Source organism: Schistocerca cancellata, chromosome 1 (assembly GCF_023864275.1).
Source record: "Schistocerca cancellata isolate TAMUIC-IGC-003103 chromosome 1, iqSchCanc2.1, whole genome shotgun sequence".
Lineage (NCBI taxonomy): Eukaryota > Metazoa > Arthropoda > Insecta > Orthoptera > Acrididae > Schistocerca > Schistocerca cancellata.
The window spans coordinates 489,270,185-489,296,648 of NC_064626.1; the positions used below are offsets into that span (position 1 = coordinate 489,270,185).

The 26,464-nt window shown below is 42.8% G+C and overlaps 1 protein-coding gene across 1 annotated transcript; it reads right to left on the reverse strand.

Annotated features, from left to right (window-relative positions):
• Window positions 1–3,039: 3,039 nt before the first annotated feature.
• Window positions 3,040–26,464, reverse strand: LOC126177827 (uncharacterized). The gene is made up of 6 exons (XM_049924484.1): window positions 26,375–26,464; window positions 18,563–18,629; window positions 13,311–13,375; window positions 13,188–13,223; window positions 7,079–7,202; window positions 3,040–3,240 (listed from the first exon to the last, which is right to left on the reverse strand). Exons 1-6 carry the CDS (start codon window positions 26,462–26,464, stop codon window positions 3,140–3,142), a joined length of 483 nt encoding a protein of 160 aa, XP_049780441.1. The 3' UTR covers window positions 3,040–3,139.

Here is a 26,464-nt window from a genome sequence, read left to right on the forward strand (position 1 = left end):
TCTTGATAAGAAGCACAGTAGCTTCAGAAAGACCATTACATATGGCGTAAGATGTAGGTCGTATTTTCTGTCGTTCTAGAGTTCAAAATTGAACAGAACCTAATTAAAGGAACAATAAGCATATTTTCATTTTTAAACCAACATCTTTGCAATCATTGGATCGATCACATCGAACATGACGATGCTGTGTTCTGCTCTTGGTCACCTGGATCTACATACCTGACATCCATGATTTATTTCTGTGGGGATAAGTGGAAGATTTTGGGTAGTTGTGGAGGAAAACAATTCCAGAATTCAAAATGCTCATTTGTAATATGCTCGCGTCGGTGATTCTATGTATGTTGCAGAAAGAATGGTGTGAAATCAGTTGTGGTTTACATGTCGTTCCTGTGACCAATGAAGGTCGTATGGAACACCTATAAAATGTGAAGAAATTGAAATTCCGCTTATATTTTCTGTAATTGTCCATCTGCCAGTAAGTGTTAAATAGATATAATCGTTCGTAATCAGTATAATCTTCATTCTTATAATCATTTTGAGTTGCCCAGTACATTTCTCTCTTTTATGATTTGATAGGAGCTTTCTCACAAAGAGAAAAGGATTTATTTTGACCCGTTTTTATTGGGTTCAGTAATTTATTTTATTAATTCGATTTACACCTTTGGCACATAACAGTATACATACATAACCTTTTACCTTACGGTCCCATAACAAAATCATGAAGGCTATGCATTTCTCGGCGAAATGAAATGATGTGCTGCTGTAAATGAACTTACTGTGTTCCTCTCATCATGTATTTCTCTCTATTTCTGCTGTGTCTGTTTTGATTGTGCAACATATCGTTTACTTTTGTCATTGCACTACAAAATTTCTGCATATATTTTGTTGTCCCTGAAAGTAAATACGTTCAAGTGGCGAATCATGGACGCAACACGCTGCCCTTCCCCCTACTTTTCTCAAAATGTAATGTACTTCATAATACTTCTGTAGTTTTTTGACACAATAGCTATAGTCTGTTAGGATTCTACACTCCTGGAAACTGAAATAAGAACACCGTGAATTCATTGTCCCAGGAAGGGGAAACTTTATTGACACATTCCTGGGGTCAGATACATCACATGATCACACTGACAGAACCACAGGCACATAGACACAGGCAACAGAGCATGCACAATGTCGGCACTAGTACAGTGTATATCCACCTTTCGCAGCAATGCAGGCTACTATTCTCCCATGGAGATGATCGTAGAGATGCTGGATGTAGTCCTGTGGAACGGCTTGCCATGCCATTTCCACCTGGCGCCTCAGTTGGACCAGCGTTCGTGCTGGACGTGCAGACCGCGTGAGACGACGCTTCATCCAGTCCCAAACATGCTCAATGGGGGACAGATCCGGAGATCTTGCTGGCCAGGGTAGTTGAATTACACCTTCTACAGCACGTTGGGTGGCACGGGATACATGCGGACGTGCATTGTCCTGTTGGAACAGCAAGTTCCCTTGCCGGTCTAGGAATGGTAGAACGATGGGTTCGATGACGGTTTGGATGTACCGTGCACTATCCAGTGTCCCCTCAACGATCACCAGTGGTGTACGGCCAGTGTAGGAGATCGCTCCCCACACCATGATGCTGGGTGTTGGCCCTGTGTGCCTCGGTCGTATGCAGTCCTGATTGTGGCGCTCACCTGCACGGCGCCAAACACGCATACGACCATCATTGGCACCAAGGCAGAAGCAACTCTCATCGCTGAAGACGACACGTCTCCATTCGTCCCTCCATTCACGCCTGTCGCGACACCACTGGAGGCGGGCTGCACGATGTTGGGGCGTGAGCGGAAGACGGCCTAACGGTGTGCGGGACCGTAGCCCAGCTTCATGGAGACGGTTGCGAACGGTCCTCGCCGATACCCCAGGAGCAACAGTGTCCCTAATTTGCTGGAAAGTGGCGGTGCGGTCCCCTACGACACTGCGTAGGATCCTACGGTCTTGGCGTGCATCCGTGCGTCGCTGCGGTTCGGTCCCAGGTCGACGGGCACGTGCACCTTCCGCCGACCACTGGCGACAACATCGATGTACTGTGGAGACCTCACGCCCCACGTGTTGAGCAATTCGGCGGTACGTCCACCCGGCCTCCCGCATGCCCACTATACGCCCTCGCTCAAAGTCCGTCAACTGCACATACGGTTCACGTCCACGCTGTCGCGGCATGCTACCAGTGTTAAAGACTGCGATGGAGCTCCGTATGCCACGGCAAACTGGCTGACACTGACGGCGGCGGTGCACAAATGCTGCGCAGCTAGCGCCATTCGACGGCCAACACCGCGGTTCCTGGTGTGTCCGCTGTGCCGTGCGTGTGATCATTGCTTGTACAGCCCTCTCGCAGTGTCCGGAGCAAGTATGGTGCGTCTGACACACCGGTGTCAATGTGTTCTTTTTTCCATTTCCAGGAGTGTAACTGGGACAAGTTGAATAGATCATTTCCGCCAAGGCTTACCATCACTATTTGTGTTGCATGACGAAAATACGTTCTGTAGCAGGTAAGTCGCAGTCAGGAGTGGAGCTTCTAAAGATACAGTATAGATAATGAAGGCAGAGTGAAGAAATCTCAAATCAGTAATCTAGGGATTAGAATTACAGATTATGCCGTAAAATGTTCTAGGTGCTAAAGCTAAATTCAGCATAACAGAGGAGTGCATTGAGCTAACTGTGTTATCAATTGGTTTACTTTCAGGTTTATATTATTATAATGGTATCTTTTTAACGTATCTCTTCAACACGAAGAAGAAAGAGTAATAGAGAAGCTTGTATAAGGCCCATCTACTTCACAATTCCGGTTCACACTGTTTTCTTTCCTTTTTCACTTTAAATTAATGACATTGTCATGAGAGAAGCTATAGGTAGGTTATTTCATTACAATAATGTACCTTAAGGGTTAAGGCTTTAAATAATCTGTAAGATATGTTATTAGTCCAAATAATATTATACGACGATTAATTGTCATGCCAATCAATTGATAACACATACTGCTACAGAAGTACAGAAATAGCCATTAAAATGCTTTTGTCTACATTTTTTTTATTGAGAAACTACATAGCAATTTTCTGATGCCGGATATAACAGTGGTTGACAAGTCAATGTAACCTCATTCATGTTCATAATGTTGAAAGGGTCCTCGTAAGGCAGTTATTCTGTTGTCAATGCATTTCTTTATCAGGTAGACTGTCATGCAGGAACCAGAACCCGCTGCGAAATAGAGGGGCAACATTTAATGCAAATTGGCTTAAACTTATAGTTAATAATAAAATAATGTAGTAATAATAAAATAATATAGCAATAACTCTGACATACAGAGGAGGAAATTATATATAGTGCAGGAAGATCTCAAACCCGGGCGCTATGAAAAAAACTGCTTCATGATATACTTCTTGAAGTTTTTAATCTGAATTTCGTAGTCAGTTAATAAAAAATTTCATTATAAAATTGTTCTGTATTTCAAGACAAAAGTTATCGTACACCGAAGAAACCGGGTATTTAGTAGACATTTTCTCCTTTGCCTCTGTTACTCTCTCTTTCTGTCTGCCGGTGCCTCACATACACTATGTTCGTGCACACCAACACAATCCAATAACTTTACAAGTAGCGTCATCAAATACACTGTGCCCCAAAAGGCAGAAGAATCAATAATAATCAACAGCATGAGGATGCAAAAGGCAATAAAAACCATTGCATTAAAGACACATAACGTCTATCCACAGAATATATAGTTTGTAACGGAAGCAGTTTCATGTTGATCTCTCCACTGCCAAAAGATTCCGGAATAGTCCCCGGGAGGGGGATGGAAAGAGAATGTAACCATGAAGAAAAGGATGAAAACCAACGAAAGTATAACTTTTCACAAGTCGGGGTGCGGAATGTCAGAAGCTTGAACGCGGTACAGAAGTTATAAAATCTGAAAAGGGAAATGCAAAGGCTCATTCTAGATATGATAGTGGCCAATGAAGTGAAATGGAAAGAAGACAACGATTTTTGGCCGGATGATTGTAGGATACTATCAACAACAGCAGAAAATGGTATAACGTGAATAAGATTCGTTATGAATAGGAAGGTAGGGCAGAGAGTGTGTTTCTCTGAACAGTTCAGCGATACGGTTGTTATTATCAGAATCGACAGCAAACGAACACGGACAACGATAGTTCAGGTACACATGCAGAAATCGCAAGCTGAAGATGAAGAGATAGACAAAGTATATGAGGATGTTGAAGGGGTAGAAAGGGTAGAACAGTACGTAAATGGAGACGAAAATCTAATAGTCATAGCGGTCTGGAATGCAGTTGCTGGGGAAGGAGTAGAAGAAAATGTTACAGGAGAATATGGGCTAGGGACAAGGAGTGAGAGAGGAGAAAGACTGTAATAAATGTCAGCTACTAATACAAAATACTCTCTTCAAGAACGAGAAGAGGAGGAGGTATACTTGGAAAATCGGGTAATATGGAAAGATTTTAGGTAGATTACAAAATGGTGAGACAGAGATTCGGAAATCAGATACTGGATTGTAAGGCATACCTAGGAGCAGATACAGACTCAGACCACAACGTAGTAGTGATGAAGAGTAGGCTTAACTTTAAGAATACGCAAAGAAGTGCGATACAGAAGTACTAAGTAATGACGAGATACGCCTGAAGTTCTCTGAGGCTATAGATACAGCAATAAGGAATAGCTCAGTAGGCAGTAAAGTTGAAGAGGACAGGACATTTCTAAAAAGGGCAATCACAGAAGTCGGAAAGAAAAACTTAAGTAGAAACAAGGTAACTGCGTAGAAACCAAAGGTAACAGAGGAAATACTTTAGTTGATCGATCAAAGAAGGAAGTACAAAAATGTTCGACGAAATATTAGAATACAGAAATACAGATCGCTGAGGAATGAAATAAATAGGAAGTGCAGGGAAGCAAAGACGAAATGGCTGCTTGAGAAATGTGAAGAAATCGAAAAAGGAATTATTGTCGGAAGGACTCACTCAGCATATAGGAAAGTCAAAATGACCTTCGGTTAAATAAAAAACAAGGGTGAAAACATTAAGAGTGCAACGGGAATTACACTGTTAAATGCAGAGGAGAGAGCGGATGGAGAAGATTTGTGTGATGTCTGATGCGGTAGAACAAGAAACAGGAGTCGATTTAGAAGAGACGAGGGATCCAGCATTATAATCAGAATTTAAGAGATCTTTGGAGGACTTCAGATCAAATAAGGGAGATAGGATAGAAAACATTCCATCAGTATTTCTAAAACCATTGGGAAAAGTGAAAACAAAACGATTATACACGTTGGTGAGTAGAATGTATGAGTCTGGCGACATATCTTCTGACTTTCGGAAAAATATCATCCACGCAGTTCCGAAGACTGCTAGAGCTGACAAGTGCGAGAATTATCGCACAGTCAGCTAAACAGCTTATGCATCCAAGTTACTGACAAGGATAATATACAAAAGAATGGAAAAGAAAACTGAGGATGTGTTAGATGACATCAGTTTGGCTTTAAGGAAAGTAAAGGCACCAGAGAGACAATTCCGACGTTGCGGCTGATAATAGAAGCAAGACTAAAGAAAAATCAAGATACGTTCATTGGATTTGTCGACCTGGAAACAGTTTTCGACAATGTAAAATGGTGTAAGATGTTAGAAATTCTGAGAAAAATCGGGGTAAGCTATAGGGAGATACGGATAATATAAAATAAGTACAAGATCCAAGAGGGAATAACAACAGTGGACGACCAAGAACGAGGTGCTCGGATTAAAAAGTGTGTAAGACAAGGATGTAGTCTCTCGTTCCTGCTGTTCAACCTGTACATCAAGGACGCAATGGTGGTAATAAAAGAAGGGTTCAGGAGTGGGATAAAAATACAAGGTGAAGGGGAATCAATGATACGATTCGCTGATGACATTGCTATCCTGAGTGAAAGTAAAGAGGGATTACATGATCTGCTGAATGGAACGAACATTCTAATGAGCGCAGTGTATGGATTAAGAGTAAATCGAAGACTAACGGAAGTAATGAGCAGTAGCAAAAATGAGAACGCCAAGAATCTTAACATCGGGGTTGATGGTCACGAAGTAGATGAAATTAAGGAAGTCTGCAACCTAGGCAGTAAAATAACAAACGGCAGATGACGAAAGGAGGATATAAAAAGCTGGTTATCAATGGCAAAGAGGACATTCCTGGACAAGAGAAATCTGCTAGTATCAAACATAGCCCTTAATTTGAGGAAGAAATTTCAGAGAATACACGGCTGGAGAATGGCATATATGGTAGTGAAACATGGACCATGGGAAAACCGAACAGAAGAGAATCGAAGCATTGGGGGTGTGGTGCCACAGAGGAATGTTGGTAGTTATTAGACCAATAAGATAAGGAATGATTAGGTTCTGCGCAGAATCGAAGAGGATAGGAAAATGTGGAAAACACTTACAAGGAGAAGGAACAGGATGATTGGGCATCTGTTAAGACATCAGGGAACGACTTCCACTACACTAGAGAAAGTTGTAGAGGACAAAACCTGTAGAGGAAGACAGAGATTGGAATACTTCCAGCAAATAATTGCAAGTGCTACTCTAAGATGGAGAGGTTGCCACAGGAGAGGTATTCGTGGCAGCCGCATCAAACCAATCACAAAACTGATCACTCAAAAAAAAAATCACTCTGGGTTATATCTCTGCAACAGCAGTAAGAAGAATAAAGCAGTGAGATATGATGAAAGTAAGTTTCATAAGTGTCGCGTAGAGAAATGAAAAATACTGACCAGCATATAAAAAAAAATTAATTAAACTGTTAAAAGATCCTTACCAGGATCCTAACGTACATCATAATCAACAATATGTTATTCGAGGAAGAGACAATTTACAAATCAGTAATCAAAGGAACAGATACTCAATAACGAACCTATCAAATTCCACGAAAACGCATGTCTACAGGCTGAAGAATAAAGGAGACCACTTGGATACCTGTTTTGGACGGTCATCACACGTACATGTGAGTACTGATGCTGAAATTAACAGATTAGCATTGTTACCGTATTAATAATACGTACTCATTGTAGTGCACTCCTCCATGATCTTCCTGATGTCCTCCGTGTGGTTTTCGCCACGCGCCATGGAGATGTCGATCTCAATCTGCTCTGCAACCGTTGTGTTCCATGTGCCATCGGTGTTTACCTGTGCATGAATGTATATCAGGAACTTCCACATGAAAAATTGTTTCTACCATATTTCATAAGTGAAAATATTCTCCTGTAATCAGGATATCATGGTGGCTGTCAAAATTGACTAAAGATGAATGGAGAAATGAAATAACAACGATATTCGTAGAAATTAAGGGCATCTTGTTTTTATTGGTACCAGTCGGTTATGCAGTCTGTACTAATGAAACTCACAACGGCGTGAAATAACAGCAGCATTTTACAGTCTTATGAACTATCTAAGTGTCATCTTTTGGATGATCATACTGTCGATATCATACTTCGTTTCTGATAAGTTTGGACGAAATTCTGGTCCTCATCTTGCCTATAGTACAGCTATGTTCACCTATGACATTACCTAAAGAAAGATTAGCCACTGAATCAGTCACTTCATAATGGTACATGCAACACAATTCATTACACATTTATAAACGCTACCCACATTGTATTACTTCTTGTTTCCACCAAAGCGTGTTTGAGATGAATACTCGCTTATGAAAGCTTGACAAGATATCAGCGAGAACTTTGTCGAATTATTTTATTGATTTTTATTTGAGCCTAGTGGTTGAGGAGCTACGTGACCAGTGAGTGGTAGCAGCTCCAGGCCACAAAAACTGAAAATGACTGGGAGAGCAGTCTGCTGAACCCATGCCCTCCGCATTGCATCCAATGACGTCATTGACAGAGGATGACACGGTGGTTGGTAAGCCCTGATGGGCCTCTGGAAGGAGATCATGTTTATATTCACTATTGTGTTTATAATCATTACAGGTTCCAATACATTCTACAGTTTCTTCAGGTCCGTTAATCAAAAGACATGGTAAATCTTATCTCACATAATTAATCTAAACCACAGATGTGATAAACAAGAAAGTGTATACGAGACCTATTGTAGATGCAGAGCAACCTGTCAATTATATGTGATGTGCTCCGCATTCGGAAGTCTCTAATTTACACAATTGCGATGGCAGGGATTATAAAGGAGCACGGGCAAGAATGTTATGATGTGCCACTTTCTATATGTGGTACATCAAGAAGTTATTGTGCTGAATATAATCACAAATAGGTGCCCTCTCTTTCCTTATCCATCCCCTACTGCCCCCCTCTCTGTTCATGCACTCCTCTATCCGTCTCACAATCAGCCTTCCCCCAGCCATGCCCAACTGCACGTGTAGCCCCTGCAAAACAGGTCGGTAAAGCAGACCGATAGTAATGCAAAACATTGCACCTATTGTGCAGGACAACCTACATGTTAGGGGCAGAAAAAAACCACACACACACACACACACACACACACACACACACACACACAACTGAAGACATTGAAATATCTCGAAAACTACACATCAAATCAAGAAAAGTTATAGTTCCAATTTGGAGGGGGACATCCAATGATACCACACTCGATCCCCTCATCACCCCATGCACGTTGGGGACAGGAGCCAGCTTTGAAATCTTCAATGGGAACCCCCTCTTTGTATTGCAGATTACGATTCAACCGCAAAATCTACACATGTTTTGTATGAAGTATTTCCTTTGTTTGGTCACAGATGGCGCTGTAATCGGAGGAATAGAAATGGGTACACAATCGTAATTTACGACATGCTACTCAATGGCACTTGAATATCCAATGGCATGTGTGACCCCACATACATGCTGTGAAATTCGGACAGGCCAGTATTTCATAACTTCTGATTCGAAACCCCATTCGTAATGTTCTATTTCTCTGACATATCGAACAGGAAACTACTTTACGCGCCATCGTGAGCATGTAGCGAATTATGACGCATCATGACATAGAAGCTCTAAACATTTCAATACCTGCGCAGTGTTTTTTGTCTGCACACTTACTTAGTTTGGAGAACAGACGCGTTTTTAAGAGAAAGCCCGCTCTCGTTCGCTCTTTTATAAGGTTATGAACGCCTTCATGTCTGATGGCAGCGTACAGACCAGCAAAAGAAAACCAAGCAAACTCATTGCAGTAGAAGATAATGAGATGGCTGTACCATCAGCAGTGCACACAAGCGGCAGTGCATCAAGAACTTCATGGTGTCGATTTCTACAACCAGGCAGTGTTTTGTGAAAAGGCAAGTCAACAAATGCAGACGAGCCCCAAGTTCTTTACTGAGGTCCTATTTTCCGATGAGTCTACATCGACAAAGCTTGGTAGTGTTAACGGGCATAACATGCATTACTGGAGTGCAAGACAATCCGCACTGTTCACGGCAAGTTGACCATCAACATACTCGGTCAGTTAACGTACGGTGTGGCATCATAGGGTACAAACTCACTGGTCCGTATTTATCAACAGCACGTTGAATGGGAAAAAACATCGAACATTTATAGAACAGAAAGTACCAATAGTAATGTAGGATATTGCCCTCGATGTTCAGCAACGTATGCAGTTTCAGCAAGACCGTTGCCCAGCGCATTCAACAGTTCCAGCACGAGAGATATTAGACCGTTTTTACGGTATGCAGGGTAGTCCATTGATCGTGACCGGGCCAACTATCTCACGAAATAATCATCTGACGAAAATACTACAAAAAACGAAACTCGTCTAGCATGAAGGGGGAAACCAGATGGCGCTATGGTTGGCCCGGAAGATGGCGTTGCCATAGGTCAAACGGATATAAACTGCGTTTTATTTAAATAGGAACCCTAATTTTTTGTTACATATTCGTGTAGTACGTAAAGAAAATGAATGTTTTAGTTGGACTACTTTTATCGCTTTGTGATAGATGACGCTGTAATAGTCACAAACATATAAGTACGTGGTATCACGTAACATTCCGCAGTGCGGACGGTATTTGCTTCGTGATACACTACCCGTGTTAAAATGGACCGTTTATCAATTGGGATGTATGGCTATTGTGATCAAAATGCCCAACGGGCGTGTGCTATGTATGCTGCTCGGTATCCTGGACGACATCATCCAAGTTTCCGGACCGTTCGCCGGATAGTTACGTTATTTAAGGAAACAGGAAGTGTTCAGCCACATGTGAAACGTCAACCACGACCTGCAACAAATGATGATGGCCAAGTATGTGTTTTAGCTGCTGTCGCACATCAGTAGCTGCTAAACCGCACATCAGTAGCAGACAAATGGCGCGGTAATCAGGAATCTCAAAAACGTCGGTGTTGAGAATGCTACATCAACATCGATTGCACCTGTGCCACATTTCTATGCACCAGGAATTGCATGGCGACGACTTTGAACGTCGTGTACAGTTCTGCCACTGGGCACAAGAGAAATTACGGGACGATGACAGATATTTTTTTTACGCGTTCTATTTAGCGACGAAGCGTCATTCACCAACAGCTGTAACGTAAACCGGCATAATATGCACTATTGGGCAACGGAAAATCCACGATGGCTGCGACAAGTGGAACATCAGCGACCTTGGCAGGTTAATGGACGGTGCGGCATTCTGGGAGGAAGGATAATTGGCCCCATTTTATCGATGGCAATCTAAATGGTGCAATGTATGCTGATTTCCCACGTAATGTTCTACCGATGTTACTGCAAGATGTTTCACTGCATGACAGAATGGCAATGTACTTCCAACATGATGGATGTCCGGCACATAGCTCGCGTGAGGTTGAAGCGGTATTGAATAGCATATTTCATGGTAGGTGGATTGGTCGTCGAAGCACCATACCATGGCACGCACGTTCATCGGATCTGGTGTCCCTGGATTTCTTTCTGTGGGGAAAGTTGAAGGATATTTGCTATCGTGATCCACCGACAACGCCTGACAACTTGCGTCAGCGCATTGTCAAGGCATGTGCGAACATTACGGAAGGCGAACTCCTCGCTGTTGAGAGGAATGTCGTTACACAAATTGCCAAATGCATTGAGGTTGATGGACATCATTTTGAGCATTTATTGCATTAATGTTGTATTTACAGATAATCACGCTGTAACAGCATGCGTTCTCAGAAATGGTAAGTTCACGAAGGTACATGTATCACACTGGAACAATCGAAATAAAATGTTCAAACGTACCTACGTTCTGTATTTTAATTTTAAAAACCTACCTGTTACCAACGGTTCGTCTAAAATTGTGAGCCATATGTCTGTGACTATTACAGCGCCATCTATCACAAAGCGAGAAAAGTGCTCCAAGTAAAACATTCATATTTCTTTACGTACTACAAGAATATGTAACAAAAACTGGGGATTCCAATTTTAAAAAAAACGCAGTTGATATCCGTTTGACCTATAGCAGCGGCATCTAGCGGGCCAACCATGGCGCCATCTGGTCTCCCCCTTCAAGCTAGATAAGTTTCGTTCTTTGTAGTTTTTACGTTTGACGCTTATTTCGTGAGATATTTGGCCCTGTCACGATCAACGGACCACCCTGTATAGCAAACACAGTCTAATACCGTGTGTGTGTGTGTGTGTGTGTAGGTGTGTGTGTGTGTGTGTGTGTGTGTGTGTGTGTGTGTGTGTGTGTGTGGGTGTGTGTGTGTGGGTGGGTGGGTGTGATAATTGACTGTCTGTATATTGTTTGTGTTCAATGTCATTACCAATATTTTTGTTTTCACAAAAAAGTGAAAACCATGAATTTAACTCTATGATCAAAAACAAGTTCTATAAGACTTAAGGAGGTTACCACTTATTCAAACTGGTGTGAGATATATATCCACTCAGCATTCTATGAGAGCACATTAAATTTCATGCAGGTAATGCAGTGAAGTTTAAGACTCAATTACAGAACTTTCTGTTGGGCAACTCCTTCACTGCACTGAAGGGCGTATTCACAGGAACTCTTAAATTTAATGCTGTAGGTTAATTTATGACTACAGTAATGTAAAGACAACATTAAATGTGCTACACACACGGACATAAATGCCACTACATCTGGTCGACGCAAAAGAATGCGATATTAGCATGTGGTAAGACGGGAATTGAGCATTGTGACTCGTCTCTGGGAAACAGGTTTGTCATAGCATGACATTTAGGCTCTCAGATGGCGTTCTGCTACGAAAGTTATGCATGTGTGCGTCAAGTGAACACAACTGTGTCTTACCCAGCGACAGACAGATATGAGACTAAGCACCGTGATTATACCATTTGATGGCCGACTTCTTGGACGCATCTTCGTAACGGAACATACAGTTTTTTCTGCAGTCCGGCTGTATGTTGAATTAAATCAGCAGGTGTTGAGCTTCCCGCCACGTAGGTTCGGCTCCGTCTGGTTCAGTGTGGACTGGTGACAAACATGTCACTGAGTCGTTTTCCAATGTCCAGAGCCCATATGATGTTATATTCCCCAGAAACGTATTCAGGAACTCTTTGATTATTCCTTGTCACACATGTGGGCATCATACCACGATAAATTTTCTAAATCAGAGACGATATGAAGGTACATAATTTTAATTATTTTTACATTGTCAATATACCTAAACCTGTACTGTCTCATTCATATTTGTACTTACTGGAGTCACAACTTCTACAGCAGCATTTTTTGCTGGTGTGGAGAGAGGTTTAAGATCTCTCTTCTTTGTGGAGTAGAACTGTTGCTCTAACATAGTCATCGGCCCACTGTTAAAATAAACATATCGCCTCATAGGCTAAAATCGTGTGTGGCTTACCTATACCACCTGAGGAACACACTTTTTTCATCACGATTCTGACTGGTCTGACGTGGCATGCCAAGATTTCCCCCTCTGGGCTAACATCTTCATCTACAAGAAACAGTTGCACCCAGTGACTTCAGTTGTTTGTTGGGTGTGTTCCAACCTATATTTTCTCCTAAAGCTCATGCCCTCTGTTGCTCCATCTAGTACCACGGAAGTTATTTCCTGACTTCTTAACACATGTTCTATCATTCTCTTCATTCTCCTAATCAGCCTTTCGCACAAATCCCTTTCTTGAGGGAAGGAAGGGGACCAGCCACATTTCTCACTTTCTTACTTTATTATAGGGAGATTTAAAACTGAAAAAACTACTTACCGTTCCCTTCTGACGTTCCATGCATTCTATAAAGCACTGGAATAAAAATTTCCCCTCTGTTAGTCAAGAGAATCCACTTATTTTTATCTTAAATGAAACTGTGTAGCAAACAACTTTACTCACCCGGGCGTTCTCATGTGTTTCATCCGGTAATGTGCCATTGTTCCACATACGCAGAATCAGAGTTGCTGAAACAAATTTAAAAACAATACTTCAAAGAAAGAACAATCGAAATATTAACAATGATATAGAAATATAACAAAAGTATCTTCCAAGATGAGTCCTTCTACGGAATTGCAATATCTACGTGTATTTCATCATAATTTCATTTAATGTGTTTCAGAGATCAGAATATTATTTAAAATTTGTGCTGATGAGCAATAAAACAGTGTAGTTTGTCCACTACTATTTTAGCCAGTCTGGAAAATTTCTAAATGACCAAGGAAATGTATATAATCGGTGTTATGTCTTGTTTAAAAGATGAGATTTAAGAAGGATTTTTCGATTTATTAGTCATCTTGTATATCGTACGAAGTTGAAATACCCGTGACATCTTCAATAGTGTAGAGAGACTGTCACCGATTAAGTCAGAAACGCTAGCTAGAATACGAATAGGTCAGTTAGCATTTAGCACATCCTCAGAGAGTAAAAGAAATCAGAGTAACATAAGAATGATATGAATGTTTCCTAAAGATGGTCCCTTAATTACATGAAAGCCTATCATCCTAATTGAGCAGGAAAAACTGAAGAACGTTCGAACGAAACGGGAGTACCATTACATACAGTAAGGGAATCGGATTACTGTACTCCGATAGTTAAACAACATTTCTACCACTAGATCGAAGCACAGATTACAGCAGTATCCGAATAAATCATCGACAAGTTCACATTTTCTCATTATTGCTATTCGACATGTACACAAAGAGAGGCAGACAAAAGATTGGCAGTCTCCGTTGTCTTGTCATCAGAAGATAAGAAAAAAATTGCAAAATGACTTACACCCGATATCTGAATGACACGCAAAGTGACCATCGTCCCTCTGTAAGGAAATATACTGGGTCATCCAAATATGCACAAAAAGAAAACCATTAAAATTCAGTTACAAGACAAATCACACAAATTTAAAGCTGTCAGATCGAATAAACAGCTACGAATTATAATTATGAACAATTTAAGTTGGAGCGATCGCGTACATAACATTGAGGGGAAGGAAAATCAAATACTACGTTTTATTGGCAAAACACTTACAAGATGAACAGGTCTGCTAAAGAGACTGCCTACGCTACGCTTGTTCGTCTTCTGCTAGAGTATTGCTGTGCCGAATGAGGTATTTACCACGTAGAATTGACGGAGGACATCGAAAAAATTCAAGGAACGGCAGCTCGTTTTGTATTATCGCGAAATAGAGGAGAGAGTAACACGGATAGGATAAGCCGGCCTGTTTGGCAATCGTTAAAACAAAGCCGTTTTTATTTCCGACGAGATCTTCTCACGAAATGTCAGTTGCCAGCTTTCTCACCTGAATGTAAAAATATTTTATTGTCGTCAACCTACACAGGAAGAAATGACCAAGGTAATAAAATTAGAGAAATCAAAGCTCGTACAGAAAGATTTAAGTGTTAATTTTTTTCACGGGCTACTACAGAGTGGGAAGGCAGAGAAATAGTCTGAAGCTGGTGCGAAGAACCCTCTGCCATGCTCTGAAGTGTGAACTACAGAGACGTCATCTAGATGTACACTATGTAGATGTCTCTTGCTGTCAGGAAAACTGTAAGTAGAGTGATTATCAGCACTCTACTGTAAGTAGACATGACATAATTTCGACAAATGTAAAGTGAAGAAGCTTAGGATAATAACGTTCGCACTCGACCTCACGTTGCAAGATTCGAATTAACAGTATTTGGAAGCCAAGGGGTGAATCCATGGTGAACCCCAGCACCTATAAGCCTGGATCGAAAACATTTTTCCACTAGAGTGACTTATCATTTTTTGCCCCCTTCCCCCGAAAAATTTTTTACACTCAAGTGACTTATCATTTTTTGCCCCCTCCCCCATTTTCCCTTGTACACCACCCGTGTCAGTTTCCGCTTCTGTGATTCACCCTAGCGCACCTCTCGATTTGCCGCCCAAGCGGCGGCTTGTGTCACTTAGGAATTAAACCGGTCGTGAGCAACCGGTAACTAGACAGATTACCATTGTCAACGGATACATTCAAATCTATTACACGCTGGATGCTGGTAACAATGATTTTTGCGTCGGACAATCCCCTGGCGCTGTTAGAGATAATTTCGGTACATGCTAGTACCGGCTTTGCATCTTATTTTTCCCGATTTCACCGTGAGCAGCAGAATACAGCACTAAACACTAGAATTACCAGTCATATACACTTAATAGTTATCCTTTTAGTAGTAAAGATTCAAATGGTCCTGATTCTGTTTCAACAGGTATTAACCACTCACCGAATATCGAATCCTGTTACCTTAGTACACTACTGGCCATTAAAATTGCTACACCAAGAAGAAATGCAGAGCAGTCGAACTTTTTCTGTATCCAGAAAGGCCCGTACAGGACCTGCAACATGCGGTAGTGCATTATCCTGCTGAAATGTACGGTTTCGCAGGGATCGAATGAAGGGTAGAGCCACGGGTCGTAACACATCTGAAATGTAACGTTTACTGTTCAAAGTGCCGTCAATGCGAACAAGAGGTGACCGAGACGTGAAACCAATGCCACCCCATACCATCACGCCTGGTGATACGCCAGTATGGCTATGACGAATACACGCTTCCAATGTGCGTTCACCGCGATGTCGCCAAACACGGATGAGACCATCATGATGCTGTAAACAGAACCTGGATTCATCCGAAAAAATGACGTTTTGCCATTCGTGCACCCAGCTTCGTCGTTGAGTACACCATCGCAGGTGCTCCTGTCTGTGATACAGCGTCAAGGGTAACCGCAGACATGGTCTCCAAGCTGATAGTCCATGCTGCTGCAAACTTCGTTGAACTGTTCGGGCAGATGGTTGTCGTCTTCTAAACGTCCCCATCTGTTGACTCAGGGATCGAGACGTGGCTGCACAATCCGTTACAGCCATGCGAATAAGATGTCTGTCATCTCGACTGCTACTGATACGGCGTTCCGTATTACCCTCCTGAACCCACCGATTCCATATTCTGCTAACATTCATTGGATCTCGACCAACGTGAGCAACAATGTTGCGATACGAATAACCGCAATCGCAATAGGCTGCAATCCGATCTTTATCAACGTCGGAAACGTGATGGTACGCACTTCTCCTCCTTACACGAGGCATCACAACAACGTTTCACTAGGCAAAGACGGTCAACTGCTGTTTGTGTATGAGAAATCGGTTGGAAACTTTCCTCATGTCAGCACGTTGTAGGTGTCGCCACCGGCGCCAACCTTTTGTGAATGGTCTGAAAAGCTAATCATTTGCATATCACAGCATGTTCTTCCTGTCTGTTAAATTTCGCGTCTGTAGCACGTCATCTTCGTGGTGTAGGAATTTTAATGACCAGTAGCGTACTTTGTCTCCCTAAATCAGTTAAGACAAATGTCGGTTTGATCCATTAAGAAGACCATGACCACATTCTGCCCAAATTACCAGGGTGTGCTGAAAAGTAATACCTCCGGATTTTTAATGTGAAAACTCCTTAAATCTTTGAAAATGAAAAAATTTTATCAATATTGTGCATCTTTGTCTTCATGTATATTTGTTTGCAGCCCTCTGCCTCTAGAGGGCTTGTAAGGTGACAGTGCATAACGTAACTATGTCGGTGCGTGAGACACGGCGTGTTGCAATCGAGTTTCGAATTCGACGAGTTCGTTCGCACATGGAGCAACCTCTGCTTCAGTATGGCAGTGGGAGACCATACACGACCGCTGCGACATCTTCATCAATCTGACGCCTTGCGTTCACTGTCGTCGATAATCTTCCATACAGTCCCGACTTGGTCCCATTCGATTTTCATCTTTTCCAGACTTCACTCTGATAACGTTGAAGCGGTGCAAGCTTAGGTGAGATTGTTGCTCGGTCCTCAAAGTCAAAAATTCTTCAGTGATGGTATCAACAGACTAGTATCTCCTTGGGGGGAATGTTTTCGCTGCCAAGGTGACTATGTCGAGAAATAACTAGGTAGACATGAAGAATAAAATGTGTAATATTAATAAACTTTGTTTTATTTAAAAAGGTTTAAAAGTATTCATATAAAAAATTCGGCGGGATTACTTTCCTGCACGCCCCCGTATTCCCAACTGAACTACTGCTAATGATTTCCATGATAACGGAGCATTAACGTGAAGTCTTCCTTCACAATAATACCCCCAGGTTAGAAATGAAAATTCAGATGACATTAAAAATGCTGGGAAGTTTGTAGCAAAATGTGGAAAAGCTATAACATTAGTAGGTTAACAATGTGCCGTTTCCAAAACTCCATCCTTCTTGTAATCATCACTCCCAGTAATAAACATGGATCCCTATGAATCGACGTTAAGGACATTCATCCCAAAGAATGTCATAGTGGATGACGCCTGCTGTTGACTTCATGGATAGTCAGCATCAATTATGCGCTAGCGTTAGAGTAGATTAAATCAAAAATTTGCTCTGAAAGCAGGAAGATGACACTAATGGTGGGCTATTTTGGCCATACTGTGATAAAAACTATCCTGGGAAAGCACGGCATGTTATAATGGCGAACAATAAAAAGAAGCTGGGAGTTTACGACTGCATCGAGTAAACGGTATTACAAAAGATGGTGGCACTGCAGTTGATGAAGAGAAGGAAGAAGCTGAGTTAGAACTGAATACATGGACGATGTTATACTGTCGGTGTTACTCTATCGCAGCGTTCAAACAACTACAAGCATCGGAATGTGTTATTCCACTGGGTCAAGCACCTTTGCCAATTAGCAATGCACCAGAAGCTATAAAAGGTATGAAAACTTTCTGCTGCGGTCTCATTTTTTTTTCCACCGTATACTATTAAACGTTGAAGAAATATATGTTGGAAGCGAAGATATGATCGAAAAAGATCTCACCATACAGACGTAGTCCGCGGTTTAACATCGAAACCACGGTTACAGTCATACAATATGAAGAAAATAAGGAAAAGGCCTCCAGCGTCCTCTGAGGGGAGTTCCCTCTGAAGTAGATAATTTCCTTGCACGGTATCGAAACAAAAACCTGACATCTCGTTCCGGGTGTTCCTACGTCCGTCAGAAATATGGTGCGCGCTGCTTCCAATGAGCTGCAATTACCTCCAAGGAACAGTGGCAGTCGGTGAGCGAAATAATGCAATCCCAGCAAGTAGGTCAAATTTATATGTTACTACGCTTCATAATACACAAGCTTACCTAATGAAATCGGATATGTCTCGTTGCAGGTAGCCAACGATTCATTGAAGTTGCTGTGACCCGTAACCTGGAACGAAACAAATCAAGATTCTTGTATGAAAAAGAATCATCTAGACTTTGATGTTTCAACACTTTCTGATTATTTTATTCTTATCATTGTTCTAATTAATTCCAACTTAACGATATAATTTTTTTTTGCTTTCATGATATCGACATCTAAGCAATCGACACTCACAACTATTTTATTCTGAGACTTGAGCTTCTGCTGGCGTTTGGAAAGTTCAAGTAACTTACGTAAATGCAGCGAATTCTTGTAGAAGTAAACTCCCGTTGCTTTCTAGGCACAAATGCGACACTGTGGATTCTAAAATAAACCTTCGGTGGACAAGTTTCACCGATTTTAAAACCAAACGGCGGCGAATGAAGAAAGACAGCACACATCTTAAGCAACCAGCGCGATCACACAACCAGAGTTGTCTAACTACAGACGTTACTTATAGCGAAACATTAACCAACAAGATGTGAGCAGTTAGCATTGACTATGTCCCACTGTTATATAACCAGGCAGAGATCAGGCTTTCAAGCACATACACTGTGTCTCTGTTTGTAGGGTCACTTGCTCGATTACTCTCAACAGGTACTACAATTACATTATCTCTGTAAATGGAAGTGCGTGCCAGCATCTGGGGATTGCTGCATTCCGTATCATGATTGTACAAAGACAATTGCAGATTTTCCCGGCTGTTGTGCGCGTATGTGACGACTACTCTCTGTACAACGGTACTGCATGGCTCAAATGGATTGACCCAAGTATGACAGGCCACAACTATAGGGGTTTGATAGACACTCGCCATAGGCAAAACAAAGCTACCATTTACCGACCCTAAAAGGGTCTTAATCTCATACAGTGTTTGAAGAACACATTTCACATCTTGTTCCTTCAGAAAACGACCAGTCCTATTGCGAATACTGATCTCGTAAGCCCAAAAAAACGGCAAACTTACGTGCCACGTTGTTATTCTCATCATTCACTCATTTATAGGATGTCTACTCACATTGAGATGTATCTTCAGCTTGATACATGTTACGATACGGCTCAGCGTGTAGGGGTTCTTGGCACCATGTTTCATTGAAAAAATATCACTTCAGGCCCTGGCAGTTTGTCAGAAGATTGGCTCGGTGGGGACGAAAAACAATATCCTAAACTTGTGCAATTTACGAGGTACCCGAGTTGCGTACCTCTATGAATACTGAGACAATCGAGATCCGTATCACACATTTTCATTCCCACTGTGAAAAGTGTTCTTTTCAAGAGTCGCACCTGATACATAACTCTTAAGACATGCTTTCATGTGTTTTTACAGTATAACCATCGCTGTACTTCACCGCTTGAAGTTCGATGGAAACAAAACTTGTACCCCTCTGTCACACGTAGTAGCTATCGCTTATTACCAAACATCGGCCGCGCGGGATTAGCCGAGCGGTCTTAGGCGCTGCAGTCATGGATTGTGCGGCTGGTCCCGGCGGAGGTTCGAGTCCACCCTCGGGCATGGGTGAGTGTGTTTGTCCTTAGGATAATTTAGGTTAAGTAGTGTGTAAGCTTAGGGACTGATGACCTTAGCAGTTAAGTCACATAACATTACACACACACACACATACACACACACACACACACACCAAACATCGTAGAAGGCCTACTCCACGCTGTACTGCAACTAACCAAGAAAGTGCACAAGCCTAATATGTTTATGGTTAGCCGTGTAACCGCTACAGGGCTGTTTGTTGCACTGTCTCCAGTGGATGCGTAACTACACTGAAGCGACAAAGAAACTGGTATAGGAATGTATATTCAAATACAGAGATATGTAAACAGGCATAATTCGGCACTGCGGTCGGCAACGCCTATATAAGACAAAAAGTGCCCGGCGCAGTTGTTAGATCGGTTACTGCTGCTACAATGGCAGGTTGTCAAGATTTAAGTGAGTTTGAACGGGTGTTATAGTCGGCGCACGAGCGATGGGAGACAGCATCTCCGAGGTAGCGCTGAAGTGGGGATCTTCCCGTACGACCATTTCACGAGCGTACCGTGAATGTCAGAAATCCGATAAAACATCAAATCTCCGATATCGCTGCGGCCGGAAAAATATCCTGCAAGAACGGGACCAACGACGACTGAAGAGAATCGTTCAAAGTGACAGGAGTGCAATCCTTCCGCAAAATTGCTGCAGATTTCAGTGCTGGGCCATGAAAAAGTGTCGGCGTGCAAACCATTCAACGAAACATCATCGATATGGGCTTTCGTAGCCGAAGACCCAACATGATGACTGCACGACACAAAGCTTTACGCCTCGCCTCGGTCCGTCAACACCGACATTGGACTGTTGATGAATGGAAACATGTTGCCTGGTTGGACGAGTCTCGTTTCAATTTATATCGAGCGGACTGGAGACAACCTCATGAATCCATGGACCCTGCATGTCAGCAACGGACTATTCAAGCTGGAGGAGGCTCTGTAATGGTTTGGGGCGTGTGCAGTTGGGGTGTTATGGAACCCCTGATACGTCTAGATACAACTCTTGACAGGTGACACGTACGTAAGCCTCCTGTCTGATTCATGTCCAACGAGCATTCCGCCGGACCTGGCCAATTTCAGCAGGACAATGCGATACCCTAAACTTCCAGAATTGCTACAGATTCGCTCCAGGAACAATCTTATGAGTTTAAACACCTCTTCTGGTCCCCAAACTCCCCAGACGTGAAGATTATTGAGCATATCTGGGATGCCTTGCAACATGCTGCTTAGAAGAGATCTCCAGCCCCTCGTACTCCTACGCATTTGTGGACAGCCCTACAAGATTCATGGTGTCAGTCGCCTCCAGAACTACTTCAGACATTAACCGAGTCCATGCCACGTCGCGTTGCGGCACTTCTGCGTGCTCACGGGGACCCTACACGATATTAGGCGTGTGTACCAGTTTATTTGGCTCCTGAGGACAATGTATCAGAGGTAGTACTAAAATAAGATTTTGATTGTTGAAGCTGCTTAGGCTGTATGTTCTTTCGTCATATTTACAGGATAGTTACGATTAAACTTCCACTACCTGAGACAGCTCCCATGAAAAACGAGTGACCGTAGGATAATGCAACTTTTTGAAAACGTTTGCGAGCACGTGCGAAACAGAAAAATCGAATAAACAATTGAAAGAAACACATTTTAATTTCCACAAGAGAGAGTAACGTTTGTTAACTACATAACATGTATATGCTCCAGGTTACAAATGTTGCTCAATGCGACGAACATCTGCATCCATGACAACCTGGAACCGCACTACAGTTTGCTCTGCTGCTGCTCGAAACGTCTCATTCGAACTTCACAGTCATGTACTTCAACCCCGGTAAGGTAAGTGGAAGTCTCCGTATTTCCTTAATATGTCGATGCTCGCGAAGAGTAGCAGCACTATTGCTGTAGTTTTGATAAAACAGGTTCACTAACAAAGCCCTGGCCACCTTGTCCCCCACCCATGTTGATGTCTGCAATAAAAATGCACACTGACGCCTGTGTTTCAACCCCACATCGCCGTACCTATATCGACAACTAACGTAGGTCACGGCACTAAAATTACTAACATGCTAATCCTGCAGCCCACAGTCTGAACACCATTCCTATAAGGTTGGGTAACCATACCGTAAATAATTTTAAGTCTACACAGGCTCAAGTAGCGAAAGTTTAATTACAACCATCTTGTGCATATTTCTCAGCTCTATCTCGTATGCTAAACTGATTATTTGATGGGTTGTAAAGTACGCGTTGTGAAGTGGAAATGACTTCGAAATGCAGGTTCATGTTAGAAGTATTAGAACGACTCCTTCATCCACCCACGTTTCCTCATTTTTCCTTAGGCAAGCGTAAAGCCAGCCCAAGACCCACATTAACAACTGGTGACTGTATTCGCCTTTGATTTGACAAAAAGTTTACGCAATACCACTTCGCTTGCTGCAGCCAAACGTCAATAAATTGAACAGTATTATTGATAGTCAAGGGACCGCTTAAGCCTCCAAGTTCAGTGTGCGAGTAAAATGGTAATGCGTGGCAACGCAGTCTGACCACGCTTCCCTGCAACGAGGGCGACGTGAAAATTCTATGAAATAAATATAAACCGTTTGGTTATAATGAAAGCACAGCTACCCACAGTGGTCCAGTGTGGCCTGTGGTTACCGTATGGCAGCGAAACTGGGTAGGAATTCTGATGCGTGAATCCGGAACCAATTTACGCTGGAAACACCATTAGTTCCAGGTTTGGCCACCAGGTGCAAATCTGGCGCTTTGAGTGCAAGAAAGACGTACAGAACCCTTCCACATGGTGTGGATTACAAACGGGACGAGGCTAGGAAAGGTCAAACAAGCGAGAAACGTATAATGTTGCTTTTATTGTTGTTCTCCACTTACACAGTTTTTTAATATAAGCACCGGAGATGTCGACAAGACCCGTGAAGCGAAGTATCAACAGCTGCTCGCAGCAGGTCCGGTGGAATCTGAGCAACGTGTTCCTATACACTGGTCTGCAGATCAGGTAGAAAAAGAACGTGATACTAGTGACGAAATTCTTCTGCAAATCCCCAGAGCCAAAAGTCGCATGGATTTGGATCAGCTGATCTTGCGGCATGCGTCTGGAAAACCTCTGGAGAGGACACGTTTCTAGAAGGTTGCGTGAAGATCTTTTAATAAGCAAGCTACGTGTGTGTTGTTATATCTCGTATAAAAACAGTAGTTTCCATACAGTTGTGCTCTTCCAAGGCACGAATCACATTTTTACGAGGAGGTCTCGATTACGTGGAGACGTCACGTAACATCGAATAGGTTCTCTGGGTGTATCCTCTTCAATGAAGAAAGACAATAAAGGCTCTTGTACATCCACACCACACAGTCATATACGGAGAGTGGAAATGGTCTTCGTGCATAACGCCTGGTTTAACACTACCCCAAATTCGCCCCAAATTCGGCAATTTTGTGTATTCACTGCATCCTGCACTATAAAATGTGCCTCGTCACTGCATAGAATATTTTCCGCCCGTATGTCATCAACTTCAGTCCGTGCCAGAAACCAAAGAGCAAATTTAGAAAGTTTCTGCGGATCTTGAGGTTTCAGTTCCTGCACCATCTGGATCTCATGTGGGTACAGTATGAAACAGACCGCAGAACTTCCCATACTGTTGAACATTGGATGGATTATTGTCGTGACACCGCACGAGCACTAGCACTACTCGGGTCACGTGCTGCATGATCAGTTTCAGCAGTAGCAACCTCGTCAATAACTTCCACCGTGATAGGACGCCTTCCTCTTCCAGGTGTCAAACCAAGCTCATCCGTATTCTCGAACTTCATTATTATCTACTGTAAACCGTTTAATGATATTGAGCCTCTCCTCTGACTCTCTCAATGCAGCACAACAATTGCTGTCGTTTATACATTACTGGCCATTAAAATTGCTACACCACGAAGGTGACGTGCTACAGACGCGAAATTTAACCGACAGAAGGAAGATGCTGTGATATGCAAATGATTAGCTTTTCAGAGCATTCACACAAGGTAGGCGGCGGTGGCGACACCTACAACGTGCTGACATGGGGAAACTTTCCAACCGATTTCTCATACGCACACAGCAGTTGACCGGCGTTGCCTGGTGAAACGTTGTTGTGATACCTCGCATAAGGAGGACAAATGCATACCATCACGTTTCCGACTTTGATAAAGGTCGGATTGTAGAATATCGCGATTACGGTTTATCGTATCGCGACATTGCTGCTGGCGTTGGTCGAGATCCAATGACTGTTAGCAGAATATGGAATCGGTGGGTTCAGGAAGGTAATACGGAACGCCGTGCTGGATTCCAACGGCCTGGTATCACTAGCAGTCGAGATGACAGACATCTTATCCGCATGGCTGTAACGGATCGAGCAGCCGCGTCTCGATCCCTGAGATAGGGACGTTTGCAAGACAACAACCATCTTCACCAACAGTTCGACGACGTTTGCAGCAGCATGGACTATCAGCTCGGAGACCATGGCTGCGGTTATCCTTGACGCTGTATCACACACAGGAGCGCCTGCGATAGTGTACTCAACGACGAACCTGGGTGCAAGAACGGCAAAACGTCATTTTTTGCTGGTGAATCCAGGTTCTGTTTACAGCATCATGATGGTCGCATCCGTGTTTAACGACATCGCGGTGAACGCACATTGGAAGCGTGTATTCGTCATCACCATACTGGCGTATCACCCGGCGTGATGGTGTGGGGTGCATTGGTTACACATCTCGGTCACCGCTTGTTCGCATTGACGGCACTTTGAACAGTGGACGTAAAATTTCAGATATGTTACGACCCTTGGCTCTACCCTTCATTCGATCCCTGCGACACCCTACATTTCAGCAGGATAATGCACGACCACATGTTTCAGGTCCTGTACAGGTCTTTTTGGATACAAAAAATGTTCGACTGCTGCCCTGGCCAGCACATTCTCCAGATCTCTCACCAACTGAAAACATCTGGTCAATGGTGGCCGTGCAACTGGCTCGTCACCATTCGCCAGTCACTACTCTTGATGAATTGTGGTATCGTGTTGAAGCTGCATGGGCAGCTGTACCTGTACACGCCATCCTAGCTCTGTTTGACTCAATACCCAGGCATATCAAGGCCGTTATTACGGCCAGAGATGGTTGTTCTGGGTACTGATTACTCAGGATGAATGCACCCAAACTGCGTGAAAATGTAATCACGTATCAGCTATCGTATAATATATTTGTCCAATGAATACCCGTTTTTCTTCTGCATTTCTTCTTGGTGTAGCAATTTTAATGGCCAGTAGTGTAGAAGACTTTACAGTAATAGTGCACGGTCTCTCTTCTTGATTACCATATCGTTCACTCACTTTCTGGCTTGTCAAATGACAGACTTGATGTTATACCATCATACTAGCAGTGTATAGCGCTGGTGGCCGCAATTGGAACTAATTTGTTTTCCGACGTAAATCGGTTCTGCGTTAACGCATCAACAAATCAAACAATTTTCACTGCTGTACGATAATTGCAGCCCGTGAGTAGATGGAATTATGTACTTTAATTATAAAGACCCGGTGTGTGTTTAATGGAAGAATCAGCTTTAAGATTTTTTCAGTTGTTCGTTTCTTTCTTTTTCTTAGAATAATAACGAAATGCCGGCCGTTGTGGCCGAGCGGTTCTAGGCGCTTCAGTCTGGAACTTGGCGACCACTGCCGTCGCAGGTTCGAATCCTGCCTCGGGCATGGATGTATGTGATGTCCTTAGGTTTAAGTTGTTCTAAGTTCTAGGGGACTAATGACCTCAGATGTTAAGTCTCATAGTGCTCAGAGCCATTCGAACCATTTGAGTAATGAAATCAACATACTGGCCCCAATGCGAGTTTTGAAGTAAGCATTTAGAAATGCCTGATTGTTTTACATTTGAACAACCCGTTTTCGACACAATTCTTGGGGCTAGTGTGGGTCCACAGTGGTGAAAGTTTCACAGTACACTAGCGGTTTTTCAAACAACTTTTGACGTGGCATAACAGGTTTCTGAGTGTCGTACCTAGTCATAATGTAAAAAACGTCGTTTCGGCCACGGTTACAGTGGTCTCCTTCTGAATCTATCCCAACAGTGGCCACTACAAACGTGGCCGAAACGTTGCCTTCTCCACTGTAGTTTCTTACATATGGCGCGGTGCGACACTCAGAAAACTTTTGTCCAACTGCCTCAGGCCGCGGAAGCCTACGCACTTATCTTAACTCTTGACTTACGTAGCGGCCAGCAAGCTGCGAGAGCACCCCATTCGCAGCCGCCAGGCAGAGCGCAGAAGCCAGCAGCAGCGTCCCAGCGTTGGCCGCCAT